Raw genomic sequence first — 12,903 nt, 5'->3', positions numbered from 1 at the left:
TCTGGCCCATCCCTGCTCACCTAAGAACAATCACAGACACACCTGGATGAACTTCGGTCCATGGGAACCCTTGCCCAAAATATAATCAGGATCCTGAGGTATTGCACCTCCTGGGTTTCCTAGCTGGGTGTGGGGGTTTTTTGTGAGCCTGATGATCAGTCAGAAACAAGAAAGAGAACCAGAGGCCTTGTGTACAATAGATCACTTCCAGAGCCTTGTTTACAACCCATATCCCTGTCTGCACAGAAGATGGTCAAACAAGGTGTTTTGCAGTTGTTGTTTCTTAAAAAGTAAATTTAGGCTTATCTAGCTTTCGATTTGAGGAGTAATTAAAGAACCTCTTAATAAGGGTGAAAGAGGAGAGTGCAAATTATGGTCTGAAGCTCAACATTAAAAAAAAACCTAAGATCGTGGCCACTGGTCCCATCAACTCCTGGCAAATAGAAGGGGAAGAAATGGAGGCAGTGAGAGATTTTACTTTCTTGGGCTCTATGATCACTGCAGATGGGGACAGCAGTCACGAAATTAAAAGACACCTGCTTCTTGGGAGAAAAGCAATGACAAACCTAGACAGCATCTTAAAAAGCAGAGACACCACCTTGCCGACAAAGGTCCTTATCATTAAAACTATGGTTTTCCCAGTAGTGAGAGCTGGACCATAAAGAAGGCTGATTGCCGAAGAATGGATGCTTTTGAATTCTGGTACTGGAGGAGACTCTTGAGAGTCCCATGGACTGCAAGAAGATCAAACCTCTCCATTCTGAAGGAAATCAGCCCTGAGTGCTCACTGGAAGGACAGATCCTGAAGCTGAGGCTCCAAGACTTTGGCCACCTCATGAGAAGAGAAGACTCCCTGGAAAAGACCCTGATGTTGGGAAAGATGGAGGGCGCAAGGAGAAGGGGACGACGGAGGACGAGATGGTGGGACAGTGTTCTCGAATCTGCCAGCATGAGTTTGACCAAACTGCGGGAGGCAGTGGAAGACAGGAGGGCCTGGCGTGCTCTGGTCCAGGGGGCCACGAAGAGTCGGACAAGACTCAACAACAACAACCAAGCTTTTGATTGATTAGCTAATAGAACTATCCGGCAGCAAAGTTTTAACCCGTGAATAAAACATTCGTTGATTAATCGTACTGCCTCACTGATCAGAGCTGGTGAAAAATATCTGGGAATATGGGTATCAGAATCAGCAATGTAGCTGTCAACACCACCCCCATCTGAATTCGCATGGGTTTCAAGACGGATGGATTTTTTCTGGGCTGGGGCAGCTGCGCAATCGTTAACACTTTGTTCCAATGTAATATTTGGCAATGGCACATATGCATATGTATACCGGGAGCTGCCCCTCAATGTTGCAACCGTTAATAAGCAATGTGGAAATATGAATTTGTAAAAGATGTTTCCTTACGCCTACAACAAAACGGAACCTTCCGGAAGGCACTCGGAGGGCCTGCAAAACAACAGCAACTTTTTTGCCGCATAAACATCTGTGCATCCGCCCCAAAGACGCATTTGAGAGATTCAGTGTCGAAATTTGGGAGATTTGTTTATTTGTTTAAAACGAGGAGGCAGAAAACCCCGGTTTGGTTCAGTTTGTTGCTCCAGAGAGAAAAAAGGCATCACTTTAATTTTAAAATATCTCGTTTATCCCAAACGGCCTGAGGGACTTGAAGGCGGCTGTGGCGATGGTGTTGAGACAGTGGGTCTGAAGTGCATAAAACCGGGAATGGTTTTGGAATAATTCCAGACTTCTGAGAGACAAGAGAGGAAATCAGGATGGGCTCCAGCGTTCAGCATTATTCCTTGTGGCATCACGCACCGTTCGTGAAAACCGGTCACGAGGAAAAGGCACTTTGCACATGATCAAAGGGACTCTTGTGCCATCCATCTGCATGGTCTGGGAATCACCCCCGGGCAGAGCGGACTTGGCAGCCAGGTTTGAATCCGCGCTCAGCCATAAGGCTCACTGGATGACCTTGGGCCACGCACGGCCTCACGTTGCAGGGTTGATGTGAAGAGAAAATGCAGAGGAGGAAAACCAGGCGAACCTCCTTGGAAGTAAAAGTGGAATACAGTGGTACCTCTGGTTGCGAAAGGGATCCGTTCCGGAGCCCCGTTCGCATCCTGAAGCGAACATAAGATGCGACTGTGTGTCTGCGGGTCGTGTTTTGCCGCTTCCATGCATGCGCGTGACCTCATTTTGAGCGTCTGCGCATGTGCGAGTGGCGAAACCCAGAAGTGACGCGCTCTGTTACTTCCGGGTCGCCGTGGAGCGCAACCTGAAAATATTTAAGCTGAAGTGTATTCCTCCCGAGGTATGACTATATAGACACATACACACAGACACACACACAATACCATTAAAGTGTGTCTTTCCCTCAGGGAATCCTGGAAACTATAGTTTACACCTCCCAGAGCTACAGTTCCCAAGATTCTTTGCAAAGGAGCGGGGACGTGCTTTAAATGCACACACACACAAAAGTCTCTCTTTTTTTCCAAAGGAAGGGAAAAGAAATCACTAGCACGCAATGCCTCCTCTGAAATGATAGGCTTCTGAAGGAAAAGTACCGCGTTATGCAATTACATCTCTGCAAAAGACCATCAAGGTCATCCAACCGGACCTTGCCGCAGAAGCGAGGGCAGGACCCCTCACGCCCCGAATCCTCTCCACAAGATTACTCGGCAAGACAAAAGAGTATAAAGGCTACAATCAGAAACAGATTACAGTTTGCCACACGCGGTTTCGGGGGGGGGGAGAGACGGGACCAAGGACCATCAAGGCCACAAGCCCCCGTAAGGGACAATGTCAAGTGACTTCAGATCGGCTGGCTTTTCATTTGCAAGGAAGGATAAAACCTGGATGCACCAGTTTTAAAAAACCGGGGGGGGGGGGAGAAAAATCAAAACGAGTGCCAGACTGACTCCACAGAAGCACTCGAGATGTGAGATTCTTACCTATCATAAATGTCACATTTTCGGCAAAGGGGTGGCGTTTCCTAGTGGCAAACGGGAAGAATATATTCTTCATGCCGAATTGCCTGACAGGAGATAAAGACAAAAAAACGCCTTAAACAATTTGACATCTGTTTGCCAAGGAATCACAGGCAACTCCCCAGGTGTCAAGAGGAAGAAAATATTTTACAAGGAGCCGAGCTGTCAAAGCTACACCCAGATTGACTGCTGGTTTTTTACAGGTGCCAAACCGAAACAGGTAAGCGGATCGCTTTTATTGGGTCAGCTTCGGCGAGGGGGCTTGCGGGTTACGCAGGAAGGCGGCGGTGGCGGCGGAAAATCTCCGCGTAAAACTTGCAAGCGGACTCCTTTCCATGCAGAGAGGTTAGGAAACGTTGCCGGCATTCGTCGCAAGAGGCAACGCCCCTGAGATGAAGGCTGCGGTTGTTTCCTGCAGGGGAAACCGAGGCAGAAGCAGACAGGCTGACGGGAACATGCGCCGTTTCCGCCAGGACATCCCCCAGAGTCCGCGGCTCAAGTTAGGCCCCCTTAGTATCCATCTTAGTATCCCCTTAGTATGACGCAAGGATCTCAAGTGTCGACGTGCATGTGTGAACATAAGAAAGCCATCGAGCCCAGCGTCCTGTTCTCTTTGGAAGGCCGCAAGCAGGACTCTCCCCTCTCGAGGTTTCCAACGAACGATGGAGGGGAAACACAGCCTAGCAACCACAGACAGCCTCCGTCCTCCGGGAACCCACCTAATCCTTTTGCAAAGCCTTCCAAGATGGCGCCTGTCACTTGCAGGAGTGCAGCCCACCGTTTGGACGACGCGGCGTGACAAGGTCTTTCTTTCGCCTTCGCCTACCCAGCTGCACCAAACAGCCCTGGGTTCTAGGATTGCGAGAGAGGGAGGAAACTTTTCTCTGGGGTGACCAGAACTATACATGGCGTCCCAAGCGCGGTCATCCCATAGTTTCGCACGTGACGGCATTACGCTCTATTATTGGTTTTATTTGCAGATCGCGATTCCTCGCGCCGAATTTGCTTCTTCACTAGCTGCCGCCACGCAGAGCGTTGGCGTCTTCACGGAGCTACCCACTAGGACCCAAAGGCCTCACTCCTCTGCCGCCGCCAACGTGGCTTCCAAACCGCCTTAAAACAGAGATGGACACTGCTCACAATTCACACAGATGGTTATGAGTTATAAATCCCTATCTGGCTTAGGCGCTGACTGTCTCAAGGGCCGTATTCTCCCCTTTGAATCTGCCTGGGCTCTGGGATCTTTGGGGCAGGCCTTTCTCTCGCTCCCGCCACCCTCACAGGGACGCGGGGCGGGGCCTTCTTGGTGGTGGCTGCTCCCAGGCAACTGTGGAACTCCCTGCTTAGAGAAGTCAGACTGGCTCCCTCTTTGCTGTCCTTCCACCGGCAGGACAACAAAAGACTTTTATTCTGACTCGCTTTGGGGGTTTGACAGGGTTTTTTTAAGGAAATGACTTTTTAAAGAGTGCTGTGCTGTTTTTTTTTACTATACTATTTGTAGTTCAATAAATTCATTTTTATTGTTGTTTCTTTGCCTTTTAACTATTATCTTTTATGCGTTCATAGCCTTCTGTGTTTTATCTGTGTTTGGATTTGCGTAAGACGCCTTGAGTCCCACCCTAGGGAAAGGGCAGGATATAATTAAAAACAACAACAAACAACACAGAAGATTCATTAGTCATCCTCACCTCTGACTTTTGGGTATCTCGTGAATACCTTTTTATGCCAACGGGCCTGATCTGTTTAATTTTTCTTATGACTGGCCCGTCATTCTAAATGATCGTTTGGAACTGTCTAATGTCTGTATGGTATTTTGTCTTTTTTATTATATTAAAGTATCCATTGTCTTACACCCCACTGATATTGCACACAAGATGGTATATAAATACTTTTGTGAATAAATGAGCAGGCCTGCAGCAGGGCTTATTCTCAGATAACCAACGGGGAGAAAACATTTTAATGCAAAATCTCAAATCCTCCCAGATCTTTTACACATCTACCGATGCCCTCCTATAGGCCAAAAAAACAGACTGCGCGTTGGGTCAAGCTAGCAGCCTTTTGCTGTCTGACACTCCGGCTGAATCCATCTGCACGCAACAGCTTTCAAAATGGTTCAGGAGTCAGGCGTTCTCTCTCCAGGAAACTGTGCGAAGGAGGCTGAGAATTTCTTTGAGGTCTTGGCATCGCCACCAAAACTACAGTTCCCAAGATTGGGCAGGAGGAAAACCAAGCAGGCAAAAACTGGTAACCAAAAACAGATATGCAAGTTTGTTGCGTAGATTAGGGGTGGATAGAATTTAAGTCTGTCAGATCTACTTTGCTTTTTACGGGGACCCAAAGATCTGCCAACCAGAGTCACATGCAAAAAGCAAAATTCAGAGCACATTTGAATCTTACAGGAGCCTCCCTTTTATTTAGCATTCATCACAATCTGTTTTCAGGGAGGTTAGACCATGTGGCGCCGGAGCAAGTGTTATTATCCGACACTTTCCAGTATAACTTTCCTTATCGCTAAAAAGTCTGGTCTTCTGGGGAAGAGAATTTGTTGCACAGCACATCCCAGGCAACTGCAACTCCTCGGCCAGAATTTCCGGAATTAAATCCCACCTGGAAATAGCGAGAACCTGGGAGCACATTTGTTCTCAGCACCGGAACAGAACCGAGCTCACATAACAAAAGTCCACTCTTGGCTCTTCCCAAGTTTTCAACGTTTCAGCAGCTTCGTTTAAGGCAGAAAAGGTGTTCCTCAGTTGCTGAGAAGCATTAAACAGGGAGTCAAAAAACCCTGGACGATCTACTATAAATCATTCGGAGACGATTTACCAGTAGATCCTGAACAACCGCCCGCCCGCTTCTGATGTGGATCTGCCCTACCTGTGATAACAGGAGAGAAGAGAGAAGCCAACACAATCTTTTCAGAAAGAAATATCATTGCCAGATAGGATGAGCAGACCGAACGACTTCTCAGTGTGTACACACTTCTGGGGTGCAGGCTAAAGATTGACGCAACTGAACAGAGCGTCACGCGAGACACTCCCCCAGGGCAAGGGGTACGAGAACTCCTGCAAAGTTTTTAATCCAAATTAGCGCGCCAGAGCTCAGATAAATCCACAGCACCGTACGACCACCTCTAACGCACATTTTAAACTTGCGCAATTTCAACCCTGTGCAGCTGATGGAAACGGCGCAAGTCAAATCCAAGCAAAGCAGAGAACTTAAAAATTATTTTTGTACGGAGTCACCCCCTTGGGTTACCCAGCACAAAAAGAGCTTTTTAGCTCTCCGCCTTGCTTGCTAGGCAAGTCCCCCTCTCCTCCCCATACCTGTTAGCTGCAGGAGAGCTCCAAGATTTCGGGTGCACATGATTTCCGTGTATGCATGGAACCCTTGGAACTGAACCCATGCGCAAGATGCAGCCGTACTGTATAAGTTGATCACGGTTTGTGGCCCCAAAATCCACACAACTTTCCTCACCACGGGTGAGACGGTTGTATCAGCTACCCTGTCGCAAAAACACACCTTGAAACGCAACGTAAATCAACCAAGCCACACAACAAATTTCAGAGGCGTACGTCCCCAAGTACATGTGCCCTTCAAGTATTTTTATTTATTAAATTTGTATATTGCCCTTCATCCGCAGATCTCAGGAATCGCCTTCCAGCAGGCCAGTTTTCTACGTGGAAAAACTGCCTTATACACCGAGTTAGATCTTAGCTCAGTTCTTGCCTGGCAAGGTTTCAGGAAGGAGACATTCCCAGCCCTACCTGCCGGGGATTGAACCCAGCAACTTTTGCAGACGAAAAACAGACGCTCTTCGTCAGGGCAACCCCTTCCCTATCGAGCCCAGTGATCTGCCAGGGTCTTGGACCGAGAAAGGTATTTTGCATCGCTTGCTTTCTGACATCAGAGATGTCAGGGATTTAATGTCTGAGCTTTCTGGACTGCCATAGAGCATGGGTAGGCAAACTAAGGCCCGGGGGCCGGATCTGACCCAATCGCCTTCTAAATCCGGTGTGCGGACAGTCCACAAATCAGCATGTTTTTACATGAGTAGAATGTGTCCTTTTATCTAAAATGCATCTCTGGGTTATTTGTGGGGCCTGCCTGCTGTTTTCACATGAGTAGAATATGTGCTTTTATTTAAAATGCATCTCCGGGTTATTTGTGGGGCATAGGAATTCGTTCATTATTATTTTTTCAAAATATAGTCCGGCCCCCCACAAGGTCTGAGGGACAGTGGACCGGCCCCCTGCTCACGAAGTTTGCTGACCCCTGGGCCATAGAGCCACGGTCTTTCCTATTGCTGCAATCGCAGAATCCTGCCTGTAAAAAGTGAAGAAGGGCAGGACTTTGGGGGGGGGTCCCCAACCGCAGCAGAGCGGGGCTCACTATGTTATGAAAGAGGTGGAAACAACCCCCAATCTAAAGAGGGGAGCTTTACATTAAAACAGAACCTAAAAAAACTAGCTAACTGCTCCACTGGGCAGCGGGTCAAAACATGGGACAGGCTGTGGCCACGGCAGAGAAATCAACACCAGGACAACTTTGCTTGAAAGCGTTTTGGACATTGATGCGACTAATGTGCTGGTCTCACACACACAGACACACACACACACACACACGAAATTTGCCCGCTGCCTTTCAGGTCCTAAAGCCTCCCAAAGCATCCCACTTCAATAAATAAAAGAACGAAACAATTCTTTTGGGGAAATATAGAAATCCGTTGCCCAAACACATCCGAGCCGCAGATTAGAACGACGCACAGCCTCCCACTGCAATGCACACGGAACGTCTCTGCGTACTTTGGCCGGCTTAAATATTCATTGTCGGGGCAGCCAAAGGGCTTTTCCCCATTCACAATGCTCCCATCGCTCACGCTTCCGGGGGAAGTGAGGGTTTTGATCCGTGGAAATGGCGGAGCCACCGAGTTAGAGCTGGAAGACTAAAATCCAGAGCTGAAAAGGGGAGAGGGCGATGGACTTAGAATCACAGAGGGATTCCGAGCATCCTCTGGTCCAGGCATCCACAACCTGCAGCCCGCCAGATGTTTTGGCTTACAACTCCCATGATCCCTAGCTAACAGGACCAGTGGTCAGGGATGATGGGAACTGTAGTCCAAAACAACTGGAGGGCCAAAGGTTGGGGGTGCCTGCTCTAGTTCAACCGCAGACTCTCTCGCCAGAGTGGTGCATGCTCTGGTTATCTCCCGCTTGGACTACTGCAATGCGCTCTACGTGGGGCTACCTTTGAAGGTGACTCGGAAACTACAGCTAATCCAGAATGCAGCAGCCAGACTGGTGACTGGGAGCGGCCGCCGAGACCACATAACACCGGTCCTGAGAGATCTGCTTTGGCTCCTAGTACGTTTCCGAGCACAATTCAAAGTGTTGGTGCTGACCTTGAAAGCCCTAAATGGCCTCAAAGGCCCAGTAGACCTAAAGGAGCGTCTCCACCCCTATTGTGCTGCCTGGACGCTGAGGTCCAGCACCAAGGGCCTTCTGGCGGTTCCCTCGCTGTGAGAAGCCAAGTTACAGGGAATTGGGCAGAGGGCCTTCTTGGTAGTGGCGCCCGCCCTGTGGAACGCCCTCCCACCAGATGTCAAAGAGAAAAACAACTACCAGACTTTTAGAAGACTTCTGAAGGCAGCCCTGTTTAGGGAAGCTTTTAATGTTATTGTATTTTAATATTCTGTTGGAAGCCACCCAGAATATTATTATTATTATTATTATTATTATTACCCCCTACAAGGCAGGAATGTGCAGCTGTCCCATACGGGGATCAAACCTGCAACCTTGGCATTATCGGCACCCCACTCTAACCAACCAAGCTGTCCAACCTGACATCTTTCACGGCTGGGGCATGAAATCACCTTCTGCGCAAGGCAAGGAAGTGATGGAGCTTCTCTTCATATGTTTTCTGGACTGCTAACCCACAGCAGTTCCTGCCAGCAAGGCTAGCGGTGACGGATGATGAGAGTTACAGTTCAACATGATCTGGAAGGTCACACACCTCGTCCACCCGACACGGAGGCAGGCCGTAGGTCTGTGGTCATGTGTGATGGGCATGCACCTCTGGGTCGCTGCGCCTGCACAGATACGACTCCTGGTGTCAAACATCTTGCTCTCTGCTTCCCTTTGGACCACATCAGTGAAGCCAAGAGAGGGGTCTTGTCATCTGGGCAGCCCAGGACCTCCAGGATTGCGCCCCGGGGACAAGCAAACGTAGCAGTTTGACTTCACCCCCGGAGGCACACTCCATTGACTCTCGGGGCAAGATGGGTGCCAACAAAGATGAACATCGAGGGCAGGTGTAGGAACATAGCTGATCAAAACCAGGCTGCAGCAGATTCTACATTTACAGGATTCACACCTTTAAAGGCACATTGGCACCTGAAAGAGATTAAGGGCCCCATCTCGGCTTAATATCTCCTCCAACTCCTGCCGTCCAACACTGTCCTGCTATCTAAATCCAGAGATCCCCTACGTTTTGAAAAATCCGAATAGGAGAGAGCCACAACGGTCGCATGGGTAATCTCTGGATTTAGGGGAAAGGGAAGTTGCGGGGACAGCAGGATTTTGAGGAGAAAGCCGTGTGGACGAAGGGGAATTAAAGGAGATACCCGTGGGTTCGCAATCCACAATGAGATGTAGTGTCACAGAGGCACGAGGACACTTGAGAGCCATCTCAGCCAAGTCTACAGGGTGTGACAGAATTTCAAAGAGGGCTGGGTTGCGAGAAACGAGAAGAGGACGAATTCAGATCCCTTGGAGGACACGACATCCCATCTCTCAGGCTAAAATGTTTGCCATCTGATCGCGAAGGCAAGAAATGCAAAGCACACTCTCCTTTTTTTCCACTGGGAAAGAAAGATGATAATAAAGAATAGATGAGCAACTCCAGGGAGGGGGAGATATGGCATTCAACTCTGACATCCTTTTAGACGTACGCGATTAATTTATTTATTTTTGCCACAATAACCATCACAGGTGGGTGTTTCCCCCCCCCTCCCTCCACAAACACCCTTCCAGCTGAGACGGACCCCAGGATGGAAGAATCGCAACCTTTACTTTTGAAAAGACGCCTCACCTTTTTTTCATACGGCGGTCAACCAATTTATTGACTCATTAACTCGTCGCATTTAAATAAATTTGCACATTACGGGAACCTCAGCTCGCCGAGATATGGGAGTGAAACGCAAGGACGCAACTATTTAAAAATCAAAAGCTGTTGCCCGAAGGAAAGGCTGCCTTTAATGTATCTGCGTGACCTTTGCAGCAGTCATACGCCGGGACCAATATCACCTCCTCACAAACAAACATGTGCCATTAAGACAGCCGAGGCAGAAGATCAATCAACTTTTAAAAAAAGCTTTCTAAGTTGATTAATCTATTGCAGCCATCTGGCTTGGGAGGGGAACCAAACAGGTCCGCACAACAGACACGAACACAAATATTCCAATTCACACCAAACTCGCACGCCAGAAGTGGCGGCTGCAGGAGTCACAAAAAAAAGATGCACAACTCATGCTAAACTCTCTCTTTCTTCGGAGGGGGCCTGAGATGAGTTAAGAGAGCGGGGAGGAGAAACCCCCCAGCCACAAAATGGATAGGAAAAGATATACGCTCAAGCGACACAATCTTTGCTGAGTTGGGCAGAACAATTTAAAAAGCGATTGCTCTGTATGGTTTCTCGTGAAACAACAACTTTTTCCTCTGAGAAACAACCTTCGCTTGCTTGGTTTTAAACAATCGCGGGCAGCCCACAGGCCAGAGCTTCTTGAGGATATGCTCCCCCTTTACCCACAATTTTTCCAGTGGAGAGAAGCGCTCCCCCTTCCCTAATTTTTTTAGGCCACTCTTAACTAGCTGAAGCTGCCTGGACCACTCTTTCCTCTGGCCCATCCTTCCCCTTTCAGACCTAAATCTGCAGGAAAATAATAATAATAATAATAGTAATAATAATGGCACTTCTCCACCCTCCAAAATCCCCAAACAGGAGAGATTCCAACACTGGGGGGGGGGGAATACCTCTGCTGGGACACAAATGGGAATAAATTTTAAAAGCTACAAGAAAGCAGCAGTTTGTATGTTGAATTTTTTTTTTTTTTTTTTGCAAAGTTCTGCTGTGGGAGCCCCACCGGCCTGAACGTGGCCTTGGGCTGGAGGCAGTCTGTGTTCTTGCCAAACCCATTCATTCCTATGGGGCTTCTACGCTGGAGAAATTTCCCACTGAATTGTGGCCACAAAACCAAGAGAAAAGAGAGAGTCTGGAGGCCTCCTCTGCTCAGGTTTGCAATTTTTAAATAAGTAAATGTCCCTTTTGATTGTTTCCAACAGAGTTTTGATGATCAGATGTGCACATTTATCAAGGAGTGGGCGAGGGGGGAGGAAATGTGTGATGTTTTAAAAAACATAATTTCCCCTCCTCCCTTTGGAGGAGATTTCTAAGGTGAGAGAAAAGGTAGAAAGAAAGAGAAAAACGCACATGCACACACACACCATGATTTAGGCAAATAGGCCTATTAAGTTCTAATATATATTTCTGTTGCTAGGAAGCGTTGCCTCGCATGGCGACAGAGCGCAAATTGTAGCACTTATGAATCACAGTTTTTTTCCCCCAAGTGCGAGAGAGAGATTTTTCTGACAAACAACTGCCTTGCTTTCCTTTCTCTTTCTCCCCCCCGCCCCCCAGTTCCCTCCCCAATTCCCCAACACTGTGTTGTTTTTTTCCTTTTTTCAAAAATAAAAAATAAAAATGATGTGATGCTGAATCTCAGCTCCTATGTAAATTATTCCAATCCAACCTCCTCCTTGCTTAAGGAGAAGAGAAAAAAAAATTGCAAGGAGGACTAGGGTTTCAGAAGTTATTGGGGGTTTAGCCACAATTGTTAACAGATGGGAGTCAGTTTCTGGGACTCAGGCAGCAGTGTGTGTGTGTGTGTGTGTGTGTGTGTGTGTGTGTGTGTTAAGAGAGAGAGTGGGGGAGAGAAAGTATTCATCCCATCTCAAGAGCTCAAGGGGGAAACTGACCAGTTTTGGAAACTCAGAGAAAAGAGGAGCAAGAAATAAAAGTATGTTTTTAGTCTGACCTATTAAAGCTGTGATCTGGGAGGGAGAGAGTGTGTCTGCATGTGAGCACATGCATTTTACAAAAATGGGCATCGCATAAGAACTTCCTTTCAATGCACCGCAGAACAACTTCCCAAGCGTTGGGGGGGGAGTGCCCCCCACCTGCCCCCCCCAAAAAGGATTTGTGCGTTTTGAACATTTAATCCACACATACAAAGAGAAAAAGAGACAGAGACAGGAGTGGATGTGAGCACACAAAAGAGGAACACAGATAATTACAGAACCCAGTCTGCACAGACCCACCCAAATCGCCAAAAAAAGTTGAAAGCACCAGGGCTTGCACACCAACACACCTCCACACGCCCCAGTGCCTTTTCAACAACCATGATGGAACCAAACATCAAGTGCGCAGAAAATCTCTTGCAGCAGCTGCTTTGCAAAAAGAAAGAAAAAGGCCATCACAGCAACACATACAAGCTCATCACCCAATCTTCAGATTACAGATGAGCATGGTTTTTAAGTTATCCCCGGCGCACAGAGGGTGCAAACTCTCCTGGATTGCTGACATTCCATATTTAATTAGGGGAGTTCCACTGAAATTAACTTCCAGGAGCAAATGTGTTTCAGCATCAGGGTGTTAAGAACACAAAACACACACTCACACCGACACACCAACTCTTTGGTGGTGCTATTTTGCAGAGAGGGGTGGCTGGAACTTTCAAATGCAAGTTATCTTTCCAAACCCTGGGGAGCCAGGCATCAACCTCCCCTAACTAGGCTGGAGTGTCAGTTATCAAAATAAACTCTTCAGGGCTAAGAGGGGAGGGAGAGAGAAGGAAACCAC

The 12,903-nt window shown here is 47.9% G+C and overlaps 1 protein-coding gene and 1 long non-coding RNA gene across 3 annotated transcripts in view; one reads left to right on the top strand and one right to left on the bottom strand.

The window, feature by feature from the left end:
* The window catches only part of EFNB3 (ephrin B3), a 63,802-nt gene extending 57,789 nt beyond the window's left edge, over positions 1-6,013 (bottom strand). Inside the window, exon 1 of one of the 2 annotated variants that reach the window (XM_082197867.1) lies at positions 5,599-6,013. In XM_082197867.1, the coding sequence (XP_082053993.1) occupies positions 5,599-5,627 (29 nt within the window). In that variant the 5' untranslated portion in view covers positions 5,628-6,013. The remainder of the gene's footprint in view (positions 1-5,598) is intronic. The other variant, XM_082197866.1, reaches the window with a different exon arrangement.
* Positions 1-12,903, top strand: part of LOC309518156 — a 350,853-nt gene that overhangs the window by 248,962 nt on the left and 88,988 nt on the right. The window lies entirely within an intron of this gene.

Source organism: Podarcis vaucheri (genome assembly GCF_965113315.1).
Source record: "Podarcis vaucheri genome assembly, chromosome: 13".
Classification (NCBI taxonomy): domain Eukaryota; kingdom Metazoa; phylum Chordata; class Lepidosauria; order Squamata; family Lacertidae; genus Podarcis; species Podarcis vaucheri.
The sequence above is the reverse complement of the archived record's forward strand: the minus strand, read 5'-3'. Positions and strand labels throughout refer to the sequence as shown.